Source organism: Microtus oregoni, unplaced genomic scaffold (genome assembly GCF_018167655.1).
Source record: "Microtus oregoni isolate MIOR12 unplaced genomic scaffold, Mior012 000026F_ref0000081, whole genome shotgun sequence".
Classification (NCBI taxonomy): Eukaryota; Metazoa; Chordata; class Mammalia; order Rodentia; family Cricetidae; genus Microtus; species Microtus oregoni.
The window spans coordinates 17,882,359-17,908,027 of NW_024543085.1; the positions used below are offsets into that span (position 1 = coordinate 17,882,359).

Genomic DNA, 25,669 nt, shown 5'->3' on the forward strand with positions numbered 1-25,669 from the left:
TGCAATCTTAGAAACTCCACATTTCAGTAGAGAGGTAAAAGTATTCTCTCCATCTTAAAGACATCCCTTAAGCCAGGCAATGACAGGTTAATAGCTTACAACTCCAGTAAAACTTTCCAGATACTGCCTGGCATTTTTTTTTTCATTTCCGTACTTTTTTAAATCCCGTTTTCATAAGGGGTTTCTATTGCTGTGATGAAGCACTGTGATCAAAAGCAAGTTGGGGAGGAAAGGGATTATTTGACTTTTACTTCTAGATCCTAGTCCATCATTGAAGGAAGTCAGTGCGGGAACTCAAGCAAGGCTGGAATCTGGAGGCAAGAGAGGTTGCAGAGACCATGAAGGGGAGCTTACTGGCTTGCTTCCTCTGGTTTGCTCAGCTTACTTCTTAAGAACCACCCACCATGGGCTGGACCCTCCACCATTAATCACTAATTGAGAAAATGCCTTACAGTCGGATCTCATGGAGGCATTTCCTCAACCGAGGTTGCTTCCTCCCTGATGACTCTAACTTGTGTCAAGTTGACACACAAAAGCAGCCAGACCTAAGACCAAAACATGTATGTCTGCTGGTTTGTGTAAGAAGAAATCTTAGTTCACTTATTAAGCATATATGTGTTTGATCCTCTCTATTTGGTGCCAGCCTGTGTCTAGCAGCAGACAGATAATAGAGGGAAAATTTCAAAACAAGCAAACGAAGACAACAGAGGCCCTGCCATGTAGAGCTTCTAGTCCTGTGAGCTAAGACTACCTTCCCTGTACAGAATCCCTCTTCTCTAAAGGCAAACAACTTGCTAATTTTATGAACTTGACCCACCTGTAGATGTGTCCCTCACTTTTCTACTCTCCTGAAAAGGTGAAAGGAGAACTAATATTCCTTAAATTTTTAGGGGATGGTGGCTAAAGAGAGTTCATCTGTAGTCTCTTTCCCATAATGCCATTGGGCCTCACACAGACTGAAGAGCAGCTGGTTGGCCGCATGTCATGCTCATGATCAATACAATGTGCTAAATTCACAGCAAGATGGCATTTCCGTTTTGGCCAATGGACACTTGCCACTAAACTCCCCCTTAAGTCATATACCATGTATTAAGGACGGCAACTTCGTATCGAAAATCAAAACAACTCGACTTGTAGATGACCTTAGTTCTCTAGTTACCCTTTCGGCAAACATCTGTTCTCTACCCACCATGCTTTTTCATCATCATTCGAAGACTGGAGCAGATTGAGAAGTAAGGCTGTTTCTTGGCTTAGAGGAGACTTGGACTGTGTCTCTATTGCTTTCAAAGAAGGAGCCAAACATGAGTGACTCCAGGGTCACCCCTTTCTTATCCACAGGCATTCAAGCTATAGGTAATTTCCCTTGTAGATAGTATGATTATATGCTCTTACTAAAATGCTAGTCTGTATTTTTAATTTTGCTGTGTTTGTCAGTTCTTTGATACTTGTTTCTTGTTGGCCATTTTTAAGACTTATTTATTTATTATGTATACAGTGTTCTGTCTGCATGTGTACCTGCAGGCCAGAAGAGGGTGCCAGATCTCATTACAGATGGTTGTGAGCCACCATGTGGGTGCTGGGAATTGAACTCAGGACCTTTTGAAGAGCAGCCAGTGCTCTTAACCGCTGAGCCATTTCTCCAGCCCTAGTTCTTTGATATTTGTATATGTTCATACAATGCATTTTAATCATATGCACTCCCCCCCCGCTTCTCCTGGACTTTCTTTTAGCCCCCCAACTTCCAACCAGCCCTATGTCCAGTCTGTGTTATCTGTATACCCATGAGTGTGTGTGTGGTGGGGGGGAAGAGAGCCAGATGCATGCTTTACATGGGCATATATAGTAATAAGTGGCCACGCCCAAGTGGGCGGGTAACTTAAAGGCTATTGGTGGTAGAAATTCCTATAGCATTGGGGCATGGTAGTCCTATTGGGGGCCACACTTAAAGAAAACCGACTCTCCTTCTATTAGCATCCATCAGCTCCTCGACCTTAGGTAGGAACTCCCGAGCCCTGCCTGCATCCATGCTGAAATCAGCATTCCTGAAATGAGTGAATGAATGAAATGACTGAAATTATGCAGGTCTTATGCAGGGGACCATGGCTGATGTGAGTTCATCAGCACAGTAGCCCTGTCATGATCAGAAGATACCATTTTCCCCAGGACTTCCCTGAATTCTGACTCTTAGAATCTTGGTCTACTCTTCCAGTGTGTTCTCTGAGCCCACGCCCTCAGTCTTACCTGATTATACACCCTCTTTTTTTTTTTTCTTCAATAGGTCCCAAGATATAGTGAAAGAAACATTGGGTTAACCACTGTGCAGTTGCGGATACTTGATTGATATTCTATTGTTTTGATACAGCAGAAAGCAATTTCACATGGTTCAGTGTAAGCCATCGCCTGCTGTCCTATGCAAATCCTCTGGCTGGAGATAAAGACACTATTCCTTTTCCTTCATTCTATTTCTGTATGTGAACCCAGATCCATATGGCCGAGCAGACTGGGGACACGGCTTCTCTCTTCCAAGTGTGGTGCTTCTGTTGGGTCATCTCTATCTGCCCCTGCGGTTCACCTTAGGCCTTTCTCCAGAAGGCTGGCATTCACAGCCCACTTCAGCATCCTTTACTTGGCCTTGGGTACTAGCTAGAGCTCAGGCACAGGGAGAGAGAACAGTGGGGCATTTGTCTTCCATCCTTCTTGCCTTCAAAATATCTGTGTCCTATATCTGTAGCCTTTGCTTAGGGACTGTAAGAGAAGTTATTCCTGGCTGCAATCTCAGCTTCGGCATTTCTGAAGTCATATTTGTAATGTGTGTGAGTTTTACGTTGCATTTTCATAGCTTTTATACCTGCTAGTTAAGCGTTAAGGCTTATGAATGCCCTAAGGCAGGAGCAGCAATTAGCATTCTTTTAACTATACGTATTTATACTTCTAATCTCAAATCATTATTAATTGCTAATCAAAGACTTTTACCTTCACTGGAAATTTAAAACACAAAACAGTATATTTAGTTTAGTAATAAGAAATGCAAGACAGCATCCAAACATTTGTGAAACATAATTAAACTTTTGCTATTACCTTCATATTAATTACTAGCTATGGGGAAAGAAAACATTAAATCAAACCCACCAGAAAATTGGCAGCTCATTTTTTCCAGTACATGTGTTTTCCAGTGTTTTAGTCGCTACCCGTGCTGTTTATAATCACATGCTTCACAGAGCAGGAGGAATTACCAACCAAAGGAAGGATTTTTAGTTCACTGGGGTAACATTTTGGCTTGTAACCACAGTTAACTACCTCATTGCTACCTGGAGCACCTGGTGTGGTCAGCATTGTGTTTTAGTATCGTGAAGAGTGTAGATGACTTATGGGAACCACATTCTGAAATCTAGAGGATTCCTTGCAATGCCACAAGCCCAGTATTCATTCGCAAGAACAGAAATGCCAAGCCAGGCCCCTTACTTCTGCCTCAGTCTCCCTGTTCACATCCCAGCACCCCAGCCATCAGGCACTAGGACACACTCTACCAGATTCTCAAAGGCACAAGGACGGCAGCCTTGGTGCATCCCTAACAAAAGGTATATTTTTTTTCCTGGTGGCTGGGATGCTTACGCTACGCGTAGGTAGAGAAGAAAAACACAGCCCTACTGGCTAGATAATATTCCGCATCTGAATATACTATCCACTCTGGCTTCATGCTGTGGGCAAGCAAGCCTAATGGTTGCATGCTCGGTACCTTGCGTTGAATTGTTTCTGAAACACTTTAACTATCCTCTGTCCATGAATTAGGGAGTTATTTGGAACATTACCCATATGACAGGGTCTCATCTCCCAAATACCCTCAAAAACGGCAGCTACTATTGGCATTATTATGAGGACACTTCTAGGCTTTCTGAATGTGTCTAGAGAGTAGGAGGGAGGTGGGTAAGATGGGGAGGAAATGGAGTGACAAACTTCTTGAAAGAATCTTGGATGGATATGCCACACAAGACCTAAGAAGAGACCGCCCAACAAATATTTGATTCTGTTATATTACTTAAGATGATTAAATATGTCCACAATCATTTGTAAAATTTCCATTAAATATAACTGTATCTTTTACATAGTAATGGAGTTTGTGCCTGTTCATTTTCCCCATACTCAAATAAAATAGGAGTCACTTTAGATAGTAAAGTATAGCTAATTACAAAATTTTCAGGGGGAGGAATCATAAAATGTAGCCATCAGCAAGTATGAAATAATATAATGGAAGCCTGGTATGTGTAAATATAAATTACTATAAACTTTATTTACTTAGTATTAAATTCTGTTGTTGTGTCACGGTAATGGAAAAACCCTTGTGCATTTTTGGCAACTCTCACATCAGCTCTTCCAGCATTGTGTATAGCTCCAACACTTGAAATAAACCACAAAAGGGGACAACGTTCTTTTCTCCTCTCTTCTCTCTCCTCTCTTCTCTCCTCCTCTCTCTCTCTCTCTCTCTCTCTCTCTCTCTCTCTCTCTCTCTCTGGTACTACCTTGATAACACCATTGAGATATTAGCCTGGTTAAAAAAAATAGGCTGTGTCTAGCATCTCCAAGGTCACCTGTGTTTAGATCTCAGATACTGGGCTTCCTGTGAGTGGGAGACACTGGAGTAAATGGTACTGTTCTCTCATTGCATCCAGAAAAACTACAAACAAGCTCTTCAGTAGAGATACAATTTTTCCTAATAATAACTTGTTGTGGATGTATATATTTAGTGAAATATTAATTAAGAACATGTCTTTTCTTTTTACAAGGTTGAGGGATTTAGTCAACATTTTATTTCCTTTTTCCCCACAGGAAATTATTGTACCCAAAGTCATGTACACTTTAAATTCATACTCTATGCCTGGCTCCCATCTCAACCTTTTCAAAGTTGTCATTTCCAGGCCAGTGAGATGGCTCAGTAGATAAAGGCATTTGCTCCTAAGTCTGACTAGCTGAGTTCAGTCCCTAAGACCCACACAGGGAGGAAGAAGGAGAGAACCAGCGCCACGCACATCATACCACTCACACGGATGCAATTTTAAAAAATTTCAAGGTTGTGATTTCTAAGGAAAGAAATGATCTTCTATGGCTTTTTATTTGTCAAATTCGAAACCGAAGCAGTCTGAGTAATTCCAATCCCGTTGTTACAACACGTGGAACTGGATTGCTAGGGAAGCCTTACTAATAGATTTCCAGGACTTTTTTTGCACCAAGTCACACTGTGTTGAATAATGAGATCTGGGACTGCATCAACAGCTCTCCTTGTGTGACTCTTACTTGAGACTGTGAAATGTTTTAAATTAGACTATATTAGTGTTGATCGAATGTGCACAAGAGGAAAATTCCTTTGAAGGCTTTGTTCCATTTCGAGAGCTGGAGACATTGCCTGCCGTAAAAATCAAGCATTGTGACCTGGCGTAAAACCACAACTCTCCTACAGTCTTGGATAGAGTGGAAATTAGGATACCTGTTTTAAAAAGCAATTTGATAATGCCCAACAAATTCACAATGCACTTATGCATTAACCTGGTGATTTTCCATGCCTAGAAGAATTTAGATAAGCTTATACAGGTGCACCAAAATAGTAGTATGAGAATATTCATCACTTCATTGTTAAAATAGCAAAGGAAAATATTTCAACAGTAAGCTCACAGTACAGGAGAATGCCCTAATTAGTCATATGTAGTATTTAGCAGAATACTATAAGCTACTGAGAAGTGTGTATGCTTAATTCTACATAAAATTGAGACATAAGCCAGGCATGAGGCACTAGGATGTCTGTGATGTAGAATTTAAAAAGAAGTACCTATGTATATGTGTTAGTACAGGTACACAGGTATTTATCTCAGATGTGTCCTTTTATGTTTTAGAACAAACAAAATGCTGCTGACCCCTGTGCTTCTGTGGGTTTCAAAAGTTCGCTATTGATGGACGCAGGTCATTTTTGTAGCTTTCCATAACTTCCAGGCATTCTTACTAAGTTTATCCAACATTTTCCCTTTTTAAACATTTCCGTATCACTGTTCTAAAGTAAGACATTGTTGCTGTTCTTCATGTGTGTATCTTAAATCTTTCTGAAATAGGTTTAAGACCCTTGAACTTTCCCAGGTCACCAGGTCTAACCACCTAAAGCACATGAAGCAATCTGCTGTCAGGAAATCAGCCCGTTTCCTGAGTGCACTCACACCACAAACAGCGCCTAAGCTACCTTTCTGTCCGCATCAGACCCCCTGAGCAGTGTGGACAGAGATCAGCGTGGGCTTAGATGTCTAGCAATACGCCATCTACCTTCCCTTCTGAGCGATTAGAACCAATTATTACAATTGGTCTCTTGGTCTGTGGTTAAAAATAAAGAAATGAAAATGAACGACCCATAAAAGAAATCCTCTCTGATCGTGCTTTTATTATTAATTAAATTTATTTATTTATTTTACACCCCAACCTCAGTTTCCCCTCTTTCCTCTCCTCCCATTCCCTCTCCCAATCCACCCCTCCTCTATTTGTGTTCTGAAAGGGTGGGCCTCCCACAGATATCAACAAAACATGCCATAGCAAGTTGTGGTAGGACTACCCACCTCCCCTTGTATTAAGGTTTGGAAAGGTAATTCAGTATGAGGAATAGATTTCCCCAAACCAGTCAAAATATTAAAGACAGCTCCTGCTCCCACTGTTAGAGTCCAGCAAGTAGACCAGGCTACATAACTGTCATATATATATATATGGACTAGACTGGTTCCATGCAGGCTCCCTGGTTGTTGGTTCAGTCTCTGTGAGCTCCTATGAGCCAGGGTAGTTGATTCTGTGGGTTTTCTTGTGGTGTCCTTGACCCCTCTGGCTCCTACAATGCTTCTTCCGTCTTTTCATCAGATTTCCCCAAGCTTGGCCAGTGTTTGGATGTAGGTCTCTGTATCTGCTGCCATCAGTTACTGGATGAGCCCTCTCTGGTGGCAATTGGGGGAGAGTATTGTTAGGCATCACTACATTGACTTCTTCCTCCTCCAGTTGTGTTTGATTTTATCCTAGGTCTATGGGCCATTCAGTCTGGGGCCCTGGCACTCCAGGCAGTGTCAGGGTGGGCTGGAGTTGGCTACGCCCACAATCTCTGCAACACCCTTACCCCAGAACATCCCATGGGCAGGACAGACTGTAGGTCGAAGGTGTTAGGAATATTTTCTAATATTAGCTCCCTGATGACACAAAAATTCCCAATCAAGCCAAATTAAAACAAGCCAAATTAAGAAATATCCAGGTTTAATGGGAGATCTGCGCTCTCGGGTGGCCCCGAGGGGGAAATTGTGAAACTGTGGGAACGTGACCCCCGGGAGGAAGAAAGGAAGACCACGTATTCTTCTTTTGGGGATCACATAAGTACCCTGGGGAGTGGTCCTGACCCAGGGGTCAGGACCTGGCCTGCTGAGATTTGAAGTTCAGACCAGGCCTGGGGGCTGGGATAGATGCGAGGGACTGGGACCTATGTTCCCAACTTAACAGAAGATAATGTGTCTGGGCTCGTGTCCAGTCATGGAAGTCTTGCCTGGTCACAGGAGATGACCAGTTCAGGCTATGTATCTGGTATTTCTAGGTCATCCTTGTCGATTCCTGGGAGATTCCCTCGCACCAGGTTACAGCCTAACCCGGAACTGTCCCCTTTTCAGTCCTCCCTTTCAATCACCTCCCCCTCCCCTCCTCCCCCAGCCTGAGCCCTCATGTTTCCATCCCCTATCAAGTGTTCTTACTCCATAGCTCCAGTCTGGCTTCAGACTCTCCTTTTGACATAGCACGGTCTAATTTGGAAGCAATTCCCAGAAAGAACCACAGAGAATGACTGTGTTTTGCTTGTGACTCTTTTCAGAACTGCGGCTTCCAGTGAGTCCCTCTGTGTGCCTGGATCAGGGGACGCAGTCACAGCTGAGTGCCTCCAGTCACCTCTCAAATGGAGCCAAGCCACATATATGGAAAACATGGGACTGGCAACACGAACAGCTGTAAGATAAACACATTAAATGTGCCATCCAGCATATACTGTAGGAAACAAGAAAAAAAATCTAGAAATGAGATCTGAAAGCTTGGTTGTTGGGAAGGGGCGGAGTGGGGTAGTTTGCCGCTTAATGAATTGCTAGGCCCCATTCACAAGACGTTCAGTTGTTGTGTCTTGAAAGGGATTGTCATCATTGACTTTCTCCTAGACTAATTCAAGTTTCTGCTGCTGTAGAATAAACATTTAGGTAAATTGGACTCATAGCCAGTAAGTTATATTAATGTAAATTGAATTTAGAACCTTGACAATGTAAAACTATAAAAGTTTAACTTCTTTTTTATACCCACATGACATTGCTCTAGTCTTTGAGTATGGCTGAATGGATTTTCCTTAGCTATTAAATTTTTATGATTCCTACTGTCTAAGAAAGGGTATCAAGTCATCCAATGTGTTTTCAGAAAAGGGTATTTTAAATACAATATCTGTACTAATTCTTTGAGAATTTTGTACAGTGTATTTTGATCTTATTCTCTCTCTTCTCTTTCTCCTAACTTCCTTCAGCTCCACCAGGCACCTCCCCAACATTGTGCCTTTTCTTTTTTAATAACCAAGTCAAATTTGTACTACCTACATAGTTATAGGTAGGGAGCTGGGTGATTCACCGGCGCTTGATCAACCTGTCAGGGCCACACTCTTAAAGGAGTCGGACTCCTGATAAGCCATCAACTCTCAACAGCTCCTCAGTTAGGGACAGGGCTTGACAGACCCTTCCTGCTTTATGTTCAACTGTTGAGCGGCTTGATCCTCCGTAGAGCTAGTGAAGGCGAACACAGCTGCCGTGAGTTCATGAATGAAGCCGTTTCAGTCAGGTCCTCCCTGACCTCTGGCACGTAGAGTCCTTTCCCCCTCTCCCATGGGGGTGCGGGGGCCGGGGCTCCATAGATGTAGCTGAACTCTCCATTGACCCTCAGCTTCTACACTTTGATAGGTTGTGGGTTTCCGCGTTAACCACTGTCTACTGTACCAAGAAACTCCTCCGATGAGGTCTGAGAGCTACAATATCGACAGGAATAGGATTTTAGAGAGCAGTTTGGTAAAATGTTCATTTAACAAACCTAGTAGGCTTAACCCTGGATCCTGTGAGTGCCTCAGGCATTCTTAGCCAGATTTACAGTCCTGAACATCCTTTTCCTCCTGTGGAACATACCATACGTTCAAGCAACAGGGGCTTGCTTAGCCCGTAACATTTATACCACTATTGTCCCCAGGGGCATATTTTGTCCCCCAGGTCATTATCATAATTCCCAAGGTTTATGACTGGTAGGGCTGTTGATGGTTTCCTCCTGCCTCAGGAATCTGCACATAGTACTTTCCCCTATTGCAAACGCTGGCCAGCAGCGAGGCAGCTTCCTGGTCAGTACTGGCTTCAATTCTACATGTCCTGTGACCAAAGTGTGAAGTGTCTTCAGCAATGGGATCTTACCATCAGGGCAACCAAGAGCAATAGCAATAGCCACTATCCTTCGGGAGATCTCTGAGACGCTCCTGGCCAACAACTCTAGGAGAAGAGTCCCACACTTTGCACCCGTGTTTTATTTTGCTGTCTGTAGCTGCTGGAAGGAACATCATCCCTTATTTAGGGTGATTCTTATGAAACTCGCATTTTCTTATGCAAAACAGTACATAAATATGCCGTTAATAAACAGTAGGTTTCCATATGGCTTTTCCAAACATCCTTAGGGTTAGTTAGCCCTCTCCTGGCCTCCTCTTTTGCCCTTCCCCCATTATTCTCCCCATTGAAACTTTCCTCCACACATCTTCCCTTTCTCCTTCATAACACCTGTATACCTGTATTCTGCCGTCTTCCCCCCTCCCCACAATGGTCCTTTCCTCCTGGACTCAAAATATTCCAGGTAAAGGATCTTAGAATGTCTATCAACCACAAAGAAAAATATATTTTAGTCATGCCATTCAAGACATGGATGAGTTTGCCTCATCTAATTGTACGATTGCTAATTAGATAATGTTCTGCATTTAATAGGACTTAATGAGAATTCATACGTAGTCTCCGCATGAATTTTAACTTCCACGATTGTTGTAAGCACAATTTACATATTACCTATTAGACTTAAATACCTGACGTATAGATATGATACAGGAAAGCAAATGGTGATATATTTTGGTACAATTTATGATGGAAGTGTATTTGTTTCTTCACAAAACAAGAAACTAATATTATTTGCTGTTTTCATCACACTTGGCCTTTAATAATCAGGAATGATGGGGTGTTTGTTTCGTAGATGTGGGATAATTGGGGAAGTATTCTAGCATATTCTTGATGGCCATTCTGCTGTTAAACAAGTCAGTCTCTTTGCTCAAACAGAAGAGAGATCACCAAAGTAAGAAATGGCCTGTGGGGAGGGGGTAGCTTCTCACCCAAATTCATGTTTTCACTTCTGCTGTTACATTCCCATGAATCCGACATGGTCACAGGCAGTGCCACCAATTTAATTTTCAGAAATCTTTAAACCTTATCGTAAGTATTGTTTTCCTTTGGGGGAAATCCTTTGATTCTGTTTTCCGGCTCGGAGAATTCTACCCATTTGGTAGCTTGTTTCCGAGCCCGAGCACCCCCTGGTGGCGAGAGAGTAACCCACAGCTGCAACTGTTTCGGGAAATCCGCAGGCGAAGCCTGGGCTCGGAGGGGAGGAATTACCGAGCTTTAGGTCACTCACACAGTACATACTCAATTCTAAATGCAGTGCTATGTTGTTTTATATATTTTTTTCTAGGAATCACACCGCAGTCCTTCCTCCACGTGAAGCAATCTTCAGAGCAGAAGAGCTATCTGTGATTCTTAAAGCCTATGTGTTGGTGACCTCCTTAAGGCCCTTGCGTGCGTTCATTCATTCAACCGGCACGGTGTGGAGCCCGCCAAAGAAGAAACGCTTCACTGTCAAGGTAAAATCCGATTGAAGCTGTTATTTCACACAGTACGCCGAAGAGAAGTAAAATGGGTAGGGCTGCCGTTCCCTGACCTTTATGGCTATCAAATCCCCTTGAACAAAGATTGCATCTCTTTTATTGCTGCAAACAGAGATTTCCATTTAATACGTGGAGGATCAAAACTAAGCTGGAAATAGCTTAATTTACTACGGATCATAAAGGCCACGTCCTGTTTTTTTCTTTCTTCAACCCACCATTTTAGTACAGTTTTTGACCTGTTAACCAGCTAGTTTTGTCTGTTTTCTGTTTTTCTGACTTTGCATTTATTTAAGAAAAAAAAAATACCAGTCAGTGTAACAAATGGAAATATAATTTTGTGTTTCCACATTCTGCTTCCTCAATGAGTGTTTTGTACGTCAGTCAATACTGACTCGAATCTGCTGGGTGGGAAGAAAAGCCCCCAAGCTTGCACAGTATTGCAAGCGTTGGTATCAAAGATGATGAGGGAGTTTGCAGGAAGAGCTCACCATGCCTCAAAAGTGATGTTCCAAGAGATAGCCCAGGCATGCGGAAGAGCCCAACCTGGTGGTTAGAGCTGGCGGGCAGACCAACCCTGGGACACCCAGACCCAGAATCAGGGTTATGAGTTGGCCCAGCCCAACTCCACCCCATCGTGATCTGCCAGAGCTGCAGTCAGGGTGAGGGGGTTCAGTCCTGCGGACCCAGGGCTAGAGGAGCTGCACGACACGGGGTAGCAGCAGGATATCAGGATATCGAGGAAGAATCCCAGTGAGAGCCCAGGGTCAGTGGTGTAGCAGAGACCAGGGGCCTCCATCCAGCCCAGTGATTCTTTACGATGAACGTTTGCTTTGTGAAAATGCACAGGAAAAGGGTTTTACCGAGTGACTCACTGTAGCTCCCTGACGAAATGTTCCACTTCGTCCTCCCTGCCCTTCTTTCTCTTAATTTTTATTTTGTTTTATTTTGGTGGGAGAGGGAGATAGAAAAGAATAAATACAAAGAAAGTTGTTTTTTTTTAAAAAAAAAAAGAGGTAGCTCAGGTTCACTTGGTTCAAAATAAGTTTTCTGAGAAGACATTGGATAGAATTTAAGGAAACTTTGATTTCCCAGGAAATCATTGCTCAGAGTGCTGACAGGAGAAATTGGGAAGAAACCAGGCGAATGCTCAATGCAATGAGGTCCAAAAGTGACTGGGTGACTTCTTTTCCCAATTTTGCTTTATATCAGTTGCGCTCTGAACTCTGGGAAGTGTGATGAATACACGTTAATTGTTCACTTATATATGGCACTGAAAACCTCACTGACCTGGGAACAGATGTAGGTATTCTGTAGCCACGGAGGTAGTTCATATTCTAAGGCTGCAGAACTGACGGCCCAAGTCCTTAAACTTGCTTCTTTTCACGTTAAAATAGTCATCCGAACTCAAGTCTATAAATGTCCGTGGTTTTCTGCGAATCTTGAAAGGAAGCGTCAAGCTGGCTTATTCCAGCCTGCCTCCTGCAAGTCTTTCCAGCAGCTGCTCATGCCGTCGCTGCCCCCGTTATTCCCATTCCTTTTCCATTGATCTAAATTAAATGCACCTGCCGATTTCTACTCATTTGAACCTAAACAAAATTTTACAACTTCATGTGATTTAACCCACTAGTGGAAGATGGGCCTAGACAGATGAGAATCATAGTCTCCAGTTATGTTACATGTTATGAATCATGTAGCAAGTTACTATTCCTAGATTCAACACATATTTAAAAGCACAGACCAGGGCGATCTACTGACTTTCTGTTAGTGTTATTCTGTCTGGAGTCAAAGGCCTGGGATCCAAGAGTTCACATTTCAGAGGGCAGAAGATGAGCATTGTAACCCTAGCACACACCAGCGGCTTTGGAGGATTTTCCCCTTCTATCTTCTCGCTTAGTATAGTTTCCTTTTATTTCACTAAAACCACATTTCCCATTTTTCATTTAAAGGCTCAAACATTCTGTAACTTTGAAAGTTATTGTTCTTAATATATGTAATGTACAGTGGTTGCCACTAGTTTAATGCATGCGGTCATGTTTATTTTCTCATCCTGATGTCTGTTTACCTATTTGTTTTTAAGACTGAATCTCCATCTAGCTTGTGATCCTCCTGCATCAACATCTAGAAAGTTAGGACTGCAGGTGCCTCCACCATGCCAAGATATTGTCCAATGATTCCTGAAATGTTTTTCTCACTGACTTCTTTTCCCTCCTTTTTCTACTGGCTAAATTTTGATCTTTCTGTTTCTGCCTTTTTTGACGTGTGTGTGTGTGTGTGTGTGTGTGTGTGTATGCACATGGGTGCTACCCAGATGCATGAGTGTGTGATCATGCTCATGCCAGCCCATTCAACAGAGCTCAGAGGACAACTTTCAGGAGTTGGTTCTCCCCTTCTACCTTTATATGTGCTCAAGGGATAGAACTCAGATTGCCAATTCTGTGCAGTGCTTTTATCTGCTGAGCCATTTCCTTTGTCCTGTAATTTAATGATGATGATCATGATGATGATGATGATATGATGGTGGTGATGATGAAAGTGTGCATGTCCGTGGGTGACTGGACCCACAGGCCATGACGTACTTGTAAAGGTCAAAGAAAACTTTCATGAGTCAATAGTTTCCTTCCACAGTGGGTCTCAGGGGTCAAACACAAGTTACCAGGCTTGGTGGCCAGTGCCATTGCCTGCTGAGCTATTGACAGCCATCTGTTCTTACTGTATACACTTTCTCAGATCTTCTGTCTCTTCATGTGCTTTCCGGAAGCATTTGTTTCCAGGACAGATTAGTCTTATCTTCCGATTGTATATGTATGGCACATGCTGGAGCCCCTGAGTTTTACCTCCGTTCATTTCTTACTGCATTTCCTCTTATTACAGTTGGGGATTTTCTTCTAAATTTCATTTTGCTTCCATCTTTGATGATTTCCTGGAGTATGTTAGTCATAGTTATATCCAATTACAGTTTTACTAGATGGTCCTCATTATTCGCCTTGCTGTGTTTTGTTGAGGCAGTTGGGCTTCTCACATGCGTGATGACCATGGACTCACCCTCTGAAACTGTAAGCAAGCCCCAAATTAAGCGCCTTTCTTTATAAACTGCCTTGATCAGGGTGTCTCTTCACAACAGTAGAGCAGTAACTAAGGCAGTGAAGGTTGAGGTTTGAGAGTAAATGAGTCAGAGAGTCACATATGGCTGGAAATCCCCCACATCGCAACTACTCACTTGAGCAGGACATCATCTTTCAGTCCTGGGCCTGCGCTCAGCATCCTTCAGAAGGGAGGAACAGCAGCATGAGGGAAATACACAGAGAAGAGGCAGGAGGAAACTCTGAGTTCTTCCCTTTAAAATGTAAAGTTTAAATGATCCTCTTATGTGGCCTCCAGCAACTTCCTCATGCACAGGCAAGTCCCTCTGGAATATTCACTCTTTCCTGTCCATAGCCATGACAGCCCCTACCAATTCAAAATTGCTTTCAGAATGCCTTCTGCACAGGCTTTTGAATTTTGTTCTTCTGTTGCTAAACCCACGCCTCTGCCTTGTTTTATCTACCCTAGTTTACTATCTTGAAAGGAAAACCAAGATCTTAAGTATTCTGGTAATGTTAAAGGCATCCCCCCCCCCTTCTTTTTTTGGCTAATGGAAGAACCACTCCACCTACTGCAGTGAAAATGGCCCCAGAGATAATGAGTTTTCTGTAATAGTCTTATTTATGCTTTCCCTGGAGCTGAGCCCATAGCAGTCGGTTTCCCCTACATTTTTGGGCTTTATTCACTACTTTTCCATTTTTTTATTTTTTTTGTCATGCCCTTGGGATGGAGGTGAACCACGGTTGTACCACAGGAGAGCATGCAACTCCTGTCAGTTTCAATCTCTTCTTGGGATTTATCTTTTTAAGACCTCGCCTGATTACTCCTAAGAAACCTTGATCTGCTGCTAAGGTGAGGTAGAAGGGCTTCCTGAGCTAACATGTAGAGGACATTGTTCCGTTAGTAGGTCAACATTATGTTTGATGATGCAGAGTTCAGAAAACAAGGGCGGTGTTTATGTGCCCTTCAACTGAAGTACTTAAGTTTCACAACAAAAGATCTTTTTCATGTGGCTAATCAGTTTGCCGTTCTGTAAAATAGTACGTTCTTCTGGTATTTTCATATGTATAAATATACACAGAAACCTCCTGATGCCAATGCGGAGGACAAAACATAAACAGACTCACTTAAGACTAACTATGTTATATCAGCATGCTGCTAAACACTGTCCTTAAATTCCACAAGACTTGTGTGCTTGTGCACATGTGTGCATGTGTGTGTGACTGCATGTGTGTGTGCATGAGTGTGTGCATGAGTGTGTGCACATGCGTGCATGTATGTGCATGCATGCGTATGTGTGCATGTGTGTGTGCGCATGTGTGTGCCTGCGTGCATGTGTGTGTGTGTGTGCGCGCGCATGCATGTTCATGCACTGGGTTCTATATTAGGAGGCTGAATTAGTTAACTCAGCAGTGGTTTATTCACTGTTCAGTGAGGTGAACCCACTAAAGTGGTTATCAGTGGCCATGTATAGAACATGCTGGCAGCTAAAGGAAGTACAAAAAGCAATAAGGGCTAGGAGTATGAGCTCATTTATTTCCAATTAGGCCTGTTGCTGAGATGCTTTATCTGTGAACACTCTGGGAGCAGATGGAAAATACCAAGACATGCAAACTTGAGAAATATAATAAAGCTTATAGCCCGAGCTTTAAAAAGTCACTTTAGGGTGAAAATATTTTAAAATTTAAGTGAAATGTTAACTCTTTCTGGGAATGTTCCCTCACAAAGAGGTATGTAGAAAAATGTGGAGACTAATGGCGAATACAGCACTTGATCACTGTGTCCTTTCATGAGAATGCAAATAACCTGACATGTCATTGTTAAGACATTATTATTGTCTTGAATACAATAAGTTCAACATTATGCCACAGTTTATTTAGAAAAGATCTTACTCCCTCCCTTCACAACTTCCAGCCTTTTCTCTGACTTTCTAACTGGAATTTTTAGTTAGGTGAGTCCACGGCTGTCTTCACACACAAATCACGTAGATTAACTGTGAGAAATGTCATAAATTTAGAGTTGGCTCTTAGAGTAAAAAGTCATGAGTTATCCCTTTATTGCCTGTAAATCACAGAATCAGAAGTTAACCAGCAGAGAGGAATCTCTGATGTCTGTACCTTTTTTTATGAGGGTAGAAGATTCTTCACACCTGTGATTGTAGCTGGCGCTTTTGATGAAAACGTATTGCTGAAGTGATTTGTGCCTCCAGGCAGGCGGCTTGTCAGAGCCTTACTTTTGTCCAGTTGAAACATAACCTACATGAAGTCATTGACCAGGTATCAAATATTTGATATCAGATATAAATTTATTTGACAAGCTAGGTGTCAAGTACAAATTTATGTGGAGATAGTCCTCACATATAATCATCTTTTGGTACATTCATCTTCGTGGAATTGAATTAAAGTTCATTTGAAATTTTTTGAATGTGTGAGGGAATCGCTTGAGTCTACTTTACCCTATCTGCCCTAAGGCCAGCCACTCTACTTTGCAAAGGTATGAATTATATGGGCAAATGGCTGGAAAGTTGTTTCCAGTAAGTGCAAGAGACTGCTGTCCTCGTCTAGATTCCTGGACACTTTGATTTAAAGGGCAAAATCTGAAGGATGCGGACATTTCTCAAGTAAGAATCATCAATGGAAAGCAAAGTCAGAGCAAGCAACTGCCAACTCCCTCACTTTCAGTTACTGACCCCCCACTTTGGGGGACCTTCCTTCCATGTCGCCTACCTGCAGTTCCCTTGGGTATCAGTGAACTCCGCGAAGTGTGCACAGAGGAAAAGCCCAGAACTTAGCTAAGAAGGGACCACTGTCATTTACAAGGTCCCCTTTCAGAAAAAATGCATAGGTCCCCTTTTCCTTCTTGAACTTAGAAATACGACACACATGCAGGACGGGAGCTAGCCTCCTTTGTCATCATTTTTATGCAGGGCTTTGGATAATGTCAGGGACGACAGCTAGTGTGATCCCTGGGTGAAAATGAGGAACGTCTCGGGAAGCAGTGATAAAGCTACTCTACGGTTTCAACCTTAACAAGAGTTCTTCTCTGATGCTCATTTTTATGTGTGGAACTGCAGGCTGTGGAGTAGACCTTGGAAAAGGTTTTCACTGAGCATCTGGTCCTTCAGGAGGCCTGAGCGACTTATGTCATCAATAGGAAGAACATGAAGAAAAGTCTGGTCCCGGTAGTTTGTAAAACGAGCTGGTGTATTACTTAGTCCATTCCTGCTCAGATTCCCTTTAAAATGCATCCGGTGTTCGTGCCAAGTCTGGTTTTCTGTAAGTGGGAACCATAGATAATCAACACGGAGTAAGTAGGAATGATGTTCAAGAAGAAAATAACCAATAACCACAAAACACTTATCTAATCAGTTCACAGTGATGCTATTATTATTATTTCCAATGTGTGTTTGCTAGAGAAAAACTAATTGGCTTATAACTGCATCTGATTTTAAAGTACATGAATAGTTGATCAAAATAGTTGATGCTGTTGGTGGTAATTTTATCTTCTCAAAAGCAATTCATGCATCCATTCATTTCCAACCTCGTTCCACAAAGGATTTGTCAGATAATCTTGAAGGCTCATTAATTCTTAACATTGATCTTAAATTGTAATCCTGAATGGGAAGAAAATGATGCATTAATCATGGTTTATTTTTTCAGTCGAATGTGATAATTTTAGCTTATGACCCTCAACTTTAGAAACACAGGCCATGAGTCTGTGTCTGAGAGACTCACACGATGTACCATGTTTATTAATGTTTTAGTAATGGTTTTCCATCATTTGAATTTATGATGTCTATTGATACTGTGGTGATTTGAAAGAGATGGCTTCCATAGACTGAGGTATTTGGAAGTCGGTCCCTAATTGGTGCTGGTGTTTGGATAGGTTTTGGAGGTGTGGCTTTGCTGGAGGAAGTATGCCTCTATTGCACGAGGGGTTGGGCTTGAGGTTTCAGAAACCAGGCTCCATTCCTAGCCCACTCTCTACTGCCTGCTTGTGGTGGAAGCTAGCTGCTCCCAGCTTGCTGTCCCAGCTGCCACACCTGTTTGCTGTCGCATTTCCTCACCATTATGGTGATGGCCTCTTCTCCCTCTGAAACCCTAAGCCCAAATAAACTTCTCCTTCTGTAAGTTGCCTTGGTCATGGTGCTCGGTCACAGGAATAGAACCGTGAATGCAGAAGTAAGAGTAACCCCAGAACCTGTGGTTTCGAAGAACGTGGTTTAATAGTTGATTCGATCACAACAAAACAGTGTGGTTAATTTACAGGACTTTATTAATTTCCACATATTTTCTCTTCACAATGAATGTCATAAACTGATAGATATATGAAAGTATAATGAACTCATAAGGTCTTAGTGTGTTTTCCATTGTTGTTAACATCATAGAGCAGGTAAGTTATAAGGAAAAGTCAATTATGGCTCAGAGCTCTAGTCCAAGATTGAGGGGTTTCCTATGGGAAGATCTTCTTAATGGCAGTCCTAAGATACAAAGAGCCTGTGGACTTCTCAGAGGCTCTTAGACAGTTTCTCTGTGTAGCTCCTTCCTCTTTCTGGCACAGTAATGCCATTCTGATTTCAGCTGTGCTTCCACGGCCATACATGTATAAGATAAGCCGACCTTCGCATAAAAGAAAAGCCCCAATATAAACAATGTTCCAGAGCCTTCGAGGCGTCCATAGAGGACAACAATGTTTTGATTTCTGAACAATCTTATGATGTCTTATTGCTATCTTAAATTTATTTTTACCTGACACAAAAACTTGAAAACTGTGCACACTCCCAGGGTGCCATGCAATGCTCTGATAGATGTGAATACTGTGTAACGGATAAAGAAAATTAAACATAACCATCTTCTCAAACAGTCGCAATTTTTATGACAGAAATATTTAAAGCCTGTGCTTAAACTTTGTTTTGTTCTTTGAGTCAGTGTCTCTTCTGAGGTTGTCTGGCCTGGACCTTGAGGCAGGTTTCCTGAATCTTCCTCCAAAGGCAAGTGTTGCAGGCAGATGTGAGTCGCCATCCTTGGCTCAGAATCTTGCCCTCTTGCCTTTCAAGTGTGCAGTCGTTGTGGGGTATCTGTGGCCACAGCGCTGTGCTATAGCTACCCACCACCACCAACACAAGGTTCCCGTTGCTTCCTAGAACTTGGTGCCTTGATCAGCCTCTTATTGTGCCTTCCCTACTCTTTCCAGTCATGGTTCATTTAAAAACTTAACAGGCGCCAGGCAGTGGTGGCTCACACCTTTAATCCCAGCCCTCGTGACGTAGAGTCAGGTGGATTTCTGTGAGTTCGAGGCCAGCCTGGTTTACAGAGCAAGTTCCAGGACAGCCAAGACTGTTTCACGCGGAAATTCTGTCTTGAAAAACCAAAGAAAGAAAGAAACCAAAAACCAAACAAACAAACACAACCAACCAAAACAAATGAGCAAAACCAGAAACAGAAACCCTAACTGGCTAGCTGAGGAAGACGTTCGGTGATGGATGAGCGAGGATTCCGATTCCTTCTTCACTCTCCTCTTCCATTGAGTAAGGATCGCTAAGGAGGACCTTTGGTTAACGGACCCAGGAATTGAGGCAGTGCGCTCTGCAAGTGTCCTAAAGTTTCCCATTTCTGTGTTGGCATCTGGAAAGTTTAGACATGTAATTATAAATGTCCATCCCTGCAGTTTGACAGCAAAGTTGGGCTCAGCTTCCTGTCATTGTGTGGTTAAATTGCCGCCACTGATGGGATTAAGATTAAGACATGTCAAAAAAAATCAACTAATATCACTAAAGAAGGAGGTGAGAAAAGCAAAACAGAAAGATTTTCTTGCTAAACACATTTGAAGCCCCTAAAGGAAGAGAATTTTATGTATTCTTCGTTTAAATAGAAAGCAAATCCTTAGGATTTGATGCAACAGACAAAATTCAGCCGACACAGGGAGAGAAATGGTTGGAATAGGGTTGTCATCCATGTAACTTTCAAAAAGATTCAGTAGCAGCAAAAAAAAAAAAAAAAAAAAAAAAAAAGAAAAGAAAAGAAAGAGAAATCCTTTACAAAGTGATGTGTGAACACACAAGCAGCCCACCCAAGCTGATTGTTTTAGTGCTCCTTACAGAAACCTTCCTCAGAGGAGAAGGCAAAACAGCTTTCCATTTTAACTTAGGGTATATAAACAAAATATATTTTCATTAGTACATTTGAAGCTTAGCATGCGTTTGTCCTTTTTTTTTTGAACATTTCTATTAACAATTTCCTTACTCCTTGCTATCTGTCTCTGAGGCTATGATAAATTTTAAAAATAAAATACCTTCAACTGTGCCAAGCAGGGAAAACTGCTCAAGGAAGTCAGACTTTTGTTCCCTTCAGGAGAAAACCTGACTTGCATTTGTCTGTTGTGATTTATGCATTGTAAGCTTAAAATGAAATACAGCCGTTTCCCTTCCATGTATTAAAATGTGGTTTCAAATTTGGAAAACATGGTTATCTTTTGTCACCAAGGAAACTGGCATAGTTACAGAAGACAAAAAAATTACTATATTGCCCCCAAGTGGTCTCTTCTGGTGTTGCATCAGTACTCTGGGCTGTCTACTGTAGAAAGGAAAAGATTAAAAGTGCAATAGGAGGAGGCATGGATCTGTTGGTGTGGGGGACAGGAAGGAGCGAAGGGAGGGGAAACTGTGGTTGGATGTTTTATAGGAGAGAAGAATTCAGTAACAGTCACCAGCGCCTAGGCGGCAAAGTTTGGCCTTTTCTCTTAGTGAGTCACACATACTTACTGTGTGTGTGGTTAAGGTGTGGTTCGATTGTTTGGAGTTGTTGCAGTGGGGCGGCTATATTGTTGAGGCGTTATTCAGTTGTCTGTAGGTGTTGTGGTAGGACCATATTGCTAAGATATTATTTGATTGTTCACAGTTATTGTGGTAGGGCGGCTATATTGTTAAGCACAGATGCTGATTTATTTGTGCAATTTAAGTTGCCTAGGCCACAAAATTATTTAAGATGATTACAGAAATTGTCAGTCATTGGACATTTTTTTTCCACTTACGGATGCTTTGTAGCACACAAAGCTTTTGTAAGTGGGGCTGGTAACGGCTTTTGGACTCAGTGTGTGAGACTGCTATTTCTGTCCTTTCGTGATGCTTCCGCTGATTTCAGTTCGAGTCTTAGATGCTCTGCTAGCCTGAATGCCTTTGGTTTATGTAAATGAGCATGTCTTTTTTCTCCTAGCACTCAAAGCAGGGATGGGTTATCTCTCAGGATTCTGCACACATGGTCAGAGATGTGCTCTTTACCAATGGCAATACGAATGCACATTTCCTTGCTGGGCTAATTATCTCTCCGTAGGCATCAGCATGAAAGGAAGCCATCCTGATCGGTCCACCTCACCCTGCCCTCTGTGTCACACAGATGTCCTCTCTCTCCATCCTCAAGCCTGTGCAATCAGCTCTAACAATCTCTGTGAAACACATCCTTCAATTTGGGGGAAAGAGACTGCAAAGAGAAGGCATTCCTGCGACCCTCACCACGTGTGCCCATTTGTGTCCCCTCCGCTAGAACCTTTTTTTCAGGTAGATTGGAAAAGTAGGAGGAGTCCTCCCAGTGTTTGGTTCCTGGTTCATCCCTGGGAAGATTCTGTATTCAAGTTCCAGAGCCAATCATTATCTAAACGCAGAGGTCACCGAAGAAAAACATTATGCTAAGGAAACACATTTCATCTTACCTTACTGTGAAGGTAAAAAAATGTGACTTAAAATATGAATAGGCCAGTGATGACTCCTTTCAGAATGAATAATAAACAAATACTTGATTGCAGTCTGGCTCAAAAGAGGAAAAATGTATCACTAGTTTGAGAGCTGTGGGATTGGGTATGCAGGATAGACAAAAATCCTGAAGCACTAACTCTACAGAACTGTGAAGGGATGTAGGGTAGAATGCTGACTTTATGTGTATGTATTTCAGCCCCATTAACAGTTTAAAGATATATAAAATAATAATATTTTTAATAAGGATTCAGTGAGTTTTTTAAAATCCCTTTTGAGATATTTACTGGGATATTCTATGGACTACACATTAGGCAAGGCACCAGCGACAGAGAATAAAGTCTCTGCTTTTGTTGAATTTATTCTTGCACATATTGGTAGACAGAAATTTAAAAATAATTATACGTAAGCAAATGAATACAATTACAGATTTTTTTGGTAATGCTAAGAATGAAATGAACAGATGGGGAGAAAATAGTAATTGCCTTACCCACTATATGAGAGCTAAAATGATCTTTTTATTATGCCCAAATCTGCAAAATCCCCACAAAAGCCAACAAGGAAACTGAGTCCTGTATGTAAAAGCAGAGAGCCTTTATTTTAATCAAGTTTGAAAACTTGGTGTCTCCGCAAGTCCAACGTATTGAAATAACTGGAGAGCCCTGAGCTCAGTTAGAATAGGGTTTTATAGCAGTAAAGGTAGGGGTGAAGGGTCTCTGAGGTTCAGGACCCCTGATTGGCTGACTTTTGTCTACTACGGGTGTCCTGGTGAGTGTATGCTGGCAGGTGGTCCTATCTATAGCAGGTGGAATACTAGGCATTTCCTTTGAATGGTCTGTTTTGGGATGGTGCTAGGTAATCTCAGTTTGTGGTTTTTCTGCAACCAGGTATTGCTTCAGGATAAATTACTGAGACTCGGGCCTTTTATTAAATTTATCAATGACTGAATTCTACTCTGTCAGGTGATAATGGTTGGAAGTAAAGAACTTCCTTTGGGTGACCTGCCCATATTTAGCCTATCATGGCTGGCCCCCACACTTCCTTAGTGGCATATGGCATATGAACTGTTGGAGCCGAATGTCTTGTAAAATTTGCAGGTAAAACATTTCCAGCTCAGTGACAATTCCTGAATCTCCAGGTAGGAGTGAGTTTGCACATTCTGTGCAAGTTCCGGGAGTGCACATGGAAGCTGCAGAGAGGAGACTAGAGGAAGGGGCAAGAATAGAGTCACACAGGTCTCACAGGCGAGGGAAGGATTCAGCCCCTCCCCCACTCTGGGAACCAGCAGTGCACAGGGCCCACCACATTTGCGCCTCTTTACATGCGCATTGCTGCCCTGTGTTGAATAGACTATCCAGGGTGCTGAGTGGAGGCAGAGAAACCACTCACAAGCCGGTCAGATAGGATGCTGGGAAGTTTAGTGGTTGAGAGGGTGTCTGATGGAGAGGACACCTTTCAGAGGCAGAAACAAGAATCGGGTGTCGGGATGAGAAAGAAGATAAAAAGGGGCTTGCTCGAGGAGGACTTCTCCCAATCATGTGAGCTATGATGGCGTTTACCTACTGAGAGACCTAATGGAGGGGGCACGAGATGAAATAGGCGTGGGTGCTCTATTAGCTCCCTGCGATCTCTTTTCTTATGCTCCCTTCCGAGTTTCATCGCCTGTGCTATCCATGCCCCCAGAGACACACTGAAATCTCACATCACTAGATGAGAAAACATAGCTTTTGTCCTTTTGAATTTGGCTTATTTTCCCTTGACATAGTGATTTCTGATTCTGTTCATTTCCCTGCAAGTGTCATGTTTTGGTTTTTCTTCACAACTGAAAAAATCTACTGTGTACTTGTGCCAATTTCCTGTCCCATCCATCTGTGGGTGGTCATCTGAGTTATGTTTCTTGGCTATTGTGAATAAATGTACCTGTATCTCTGCAGTGGAAAGGGGGAATATTGAGAAAAGGAAGGGAACCAAGGGGATGGGCAGAGTAAGGGGACAAAAAACTTTGTTCAGTGTCCCCCATCAACTATCAGGATACTCAGTGTATTTTTATCTAGAAGTGCCCAGCTTCTCAGGAACAGCAAGAGAATAGCCCTTCAAGGCCAAGTTCTTTTTAAGATTTTAGTTTTTATAGCAAATTGAATGCTTGTTACTCCCCTACACATGCATCCTCAAAAATATACCATGGCCCAACACCTACAGCCATGAGTTTGACATCATTTAGACAAAGTATCTTAGGAGATGTACTAAGTCAATGTCTCAGTTATTGTTCTATTGCTCCGAAGGCACGCTATGACCATGGCTGCTTAGAAAAGAAAGTCTTTAATTGGGCGCTTGCGTACAGTTTCAGAGAGTGGGCCCATAACCATCATAGTGGGGAGACATGGTACTGGAGCAGCGGCTCAGAGCTGACATCTTATCCACAAGCAGCAGTAGGGAGGGCCAGGCGTGGGATTTTGAAACCTCAACACTAGTGAGGTTTCAACAAGGCCTCATCTCCTAATCCTTCCCCAAACAGCCCTGTCATTTTTTTTTAGGAAAATCTCAATTGTTCGATTTTAGCAATAAAGAGTCAAGGGTCAGATCCTGGGGTGAAAGCCTGTTAGCTGAGAGAGGCAGAGAATGCGCCCAGCTGACCTTCCTCCTCAGCTGATGTCCCCCCCAAACTTCTATTCCTATGCAATCTCAAACCAAAACCTCAAACTGAATGTCCCTCCCTTCTACTTCTTGTCCATCTCTCTATTCATCCTCCTGATTTCTCTTACTCTGTGTTTCCTCCCTGTTCACTTCCTGGCAACTGGTTACTTGCTCCGCCTCTTGACCTCTGGTTTACTTTATGTAACCTGTTTACAGTATCCTAGCAGAAAGCTCTTGGATTAAAGGTGTGTACTAGAACTGAACCACACCATGACTAGAAACAGATTTTTCCAGTAAAAAGTGCAGTCTCAGGGTTCACAGTGTGATCAAATGTCCTGCAATATAGTTTTACCAACTAGGGACCAATAATTCAAACCCATGAGCCTTCTGGGGCCATTATCATTCAAATCACCAAGTGAAGACCATCCTGGATTTCCCAGCTGGCCCCAGATCAAGTAGAGGATGAGATCACAGGACAAAGTCAGAGGGGCTGGTTGCTATGAGAGGAACTGACTTATAGAGGGGGAAAATTACAAAACTGAGCAAGAGATTAGAACTTTGTACTCACAGGAATGTCAGCAACAACTAGGAGCTGGAGAGGAAAGGGATGGGTTGTCTCCTAAACTTTTAGCAGGAAACATGGCCCTGGGGACAACCTCAGTTGCAGGCTTTGGCTCCCAGAACTGTAAGAAAGTACATTTTCTTATGCGGTGTCATCAGTATTTGTGACAGAAATCATGGGAAGTGAGGAGTTTTGTGTTTGCATATTAGGGCATTTTATCATGAGGATTGACAAGATAAAGCCCAAATATGAGAATAGAGAAATATTTAAATTAGACACAAGAGATCCTGAGAGAAGAGGGAGAGGATATTTCTTTCTAATGGCTTCTCTATGAGAAAAGGCTGCTTTTCTAGTGGTTGTATACTTTCATCATTTAAGAGACAGAAAACTGATTTCCTCATAAACATTGGTGGGGAATTAGGACATCGAATCCATTCTTCAGACTTGCATGCGATAGTTACGTTTGATCATGGTCAAAACCGACTCAAAGAAAGGGCAGTGTTGAATCTCCCCACTATCTCCCCTGATTAATTCAGCTCACTTATGTTCCAAAACTGTTCAAAGGGAGACTAATTTGTGCTGGCACCGTAGAAGAGGCTCATAAGAGAAACGCTATCTGCAGTGGCAGAGAAATATGTGTTTCTAAATAACTGTAATACAGCACACAATGCAA

The 25,669-nt window shown here is 42.4% G+C and overlaps 1 protein-coding gene across 2 annotated transcripts in view; it reads left to right on the plus strand.

Annotated features, from left to right (window-relative positions):
- Window positions 1-25,669, plus strand: part of Cped1 (cadherin like and PC-esterase domain containing 1) — a 279,514-nt gene that overhangs the window by 105,467 nt on the left and 148,378 nt on the right. For both annotated transcript variants that reach the window (XM_041675439.1, XM_041675441.1), the window contains exons 5-6: window positions 7,865-7,997; window positions 10,783-10,951. In XM_041675439.1, coding sequence (XP_041531373.1) covers window positions 7,865-7,997; window positions 10,783-10,951 — 302 coding nt within the window. The remainder of the gene's footprint in view (window positions 1-7,864; window positions 7,998-10,782; window positions 10,952-25,669) is intronic.